This window comes from Microtus ochrogaster, unplaced genomic scaffold (genome assembly GCF_000317375.1).
Source record: "Microtus ochrogaster isolate Prairie Vole_2 unplaced genomic scaffold, MicOch1.0 UNK37, whole genome shotgun sequence".
NCBI classification, from domain to species: domain Eukaryota; kingdom Metazoa; phylum Chordata; class Mammalia; order Rodentia; family Cricetidae; genus Microtus; species Microtus ochrogaster.
The window spans coordinates 114,625-115,952 of NW_004949135.1; the positions used below are offsets into that span (position 1 = coordinate 114,625).

General features: G+C 31.0%; 1 protein-coding gene across 1 annotated transcript in view; it reads right to left on the minus strand.

Annotated features, from left to right (window-relative positions):
- Positions 1–119, minus strand: part of LOC101990486 (zinc finger protein 678-like) — a 47,373-nt gene extending 47,254 nt beyond the window's left edge. Inside the window, exon 1 of the mRNA XM_026789987.1 lies at positions 28–119. Coding sequence (XP_026645788.1) covers positions 28–119 — 92 coding nt within the window. The remainder of the gene's footprint in view (positions 1–27) is intronic.
- Between the last annotated feature and the right edge of the window lie 1,209 nt (positions 120–1,328).

Consider the following 1,328-nt stretch of genomic DNA (forward strand, 5'->3'; position numbering starts at 1 on the left):
GTAAAGGACTTGCCACATTCTTGACACCTGTAAGGTCTCTCACCAGTACGGATTCTTTGGTGAGTTTGAAGATGTGCATGACAAGGAAATGATTTATCACAGTTTTTACATTTATACATTTTCTCTTTGGAATTAATTCTCTTATTACTAGGGAGGCATAAATGTCTGTTGAAGATCTTTCCACATTCTTTATAGTTGTTTTGTCTCTCTTCATTTTGATTTTTTATATAATGCTTCTCTTGTTTCTGGTCATACTGGAACAAAAAAAATAGTATGTGTTAGAATCAAAAGTTTCCTTCGACACTTCTCAGAAAAAACAGCCCACTACTGTGTATTTAAATACCTAGTAAACATGGACTGTGATGCAGTGTTTCAGGCATTGTTTCCTTCAACTGATGGTTCTGGTACTATTCTTCCTAGACCTCTTAGGAAAGGGTTTAATAATGTCATTATTTGTGTAAGAATTTTCCCAACTAGAAATATTATGATATATTTTCAGTCTCATTTTATTGAGAAAAATCTTCCCATGTGGATCTAAATTGCTTAGTTTGTCACAAATGTAATTAATATTTGGGGGAACTCTAGTGAATGCTTGATAGAATATGTATCATTCAGTTTTCAGATTTTAAAATTTCTTTGCAGATAAAAATATGTTTCAAAACTTAATTTCATTTGTTTATAAAAGAAACTTCTGTAAATGTATGAGATCTCGTGTGACACCATTCACGATAAGGTAGAGATTCTTAACCGTTTTTTGGCAAATTTATCCAGGGTAGCTGGTGAGTAAAAATTATTTAGTATAACATCAACATTTCTTTTTGCTCTCATCCCCAAATTTTTTTAAAATATCCTTAAGTACAAAGTTTGTAAGTTAAAACTTACAGATATTCCAGATACCAACTTCAGAATTGAATCTTGTATATTCTCCTGTGCAAATAGATCATGTGTTTGATGGGAATATTGAACTGGAAAATAGGAAATATTTAATTATCTGAATTAGTATCCTCAGGAAAAAAGTTTTCCAATATAGAATGTGTACCATTTTGTAAGTATGAGAACTGTATGCTATGTGGCACTAAAAAAAAAAATACTCATGATCATTTAGTCTAATAAAACGTTCTTCTCAAGGCAAATGGATAGAACATCTTTCATAACATACACTAAAGAAAATATGAAAATAACAGGATTAAAGTTATATTAACTTGGTTTGAATGAAGTGACTACATATATTCAAATATCTGAATACATGGCCTGAAGATGGTGTATATTTATGGGTAGGATTAAGAGGTATCAACTTACTGGAAGGTCTACATCCCTAAACACGACTT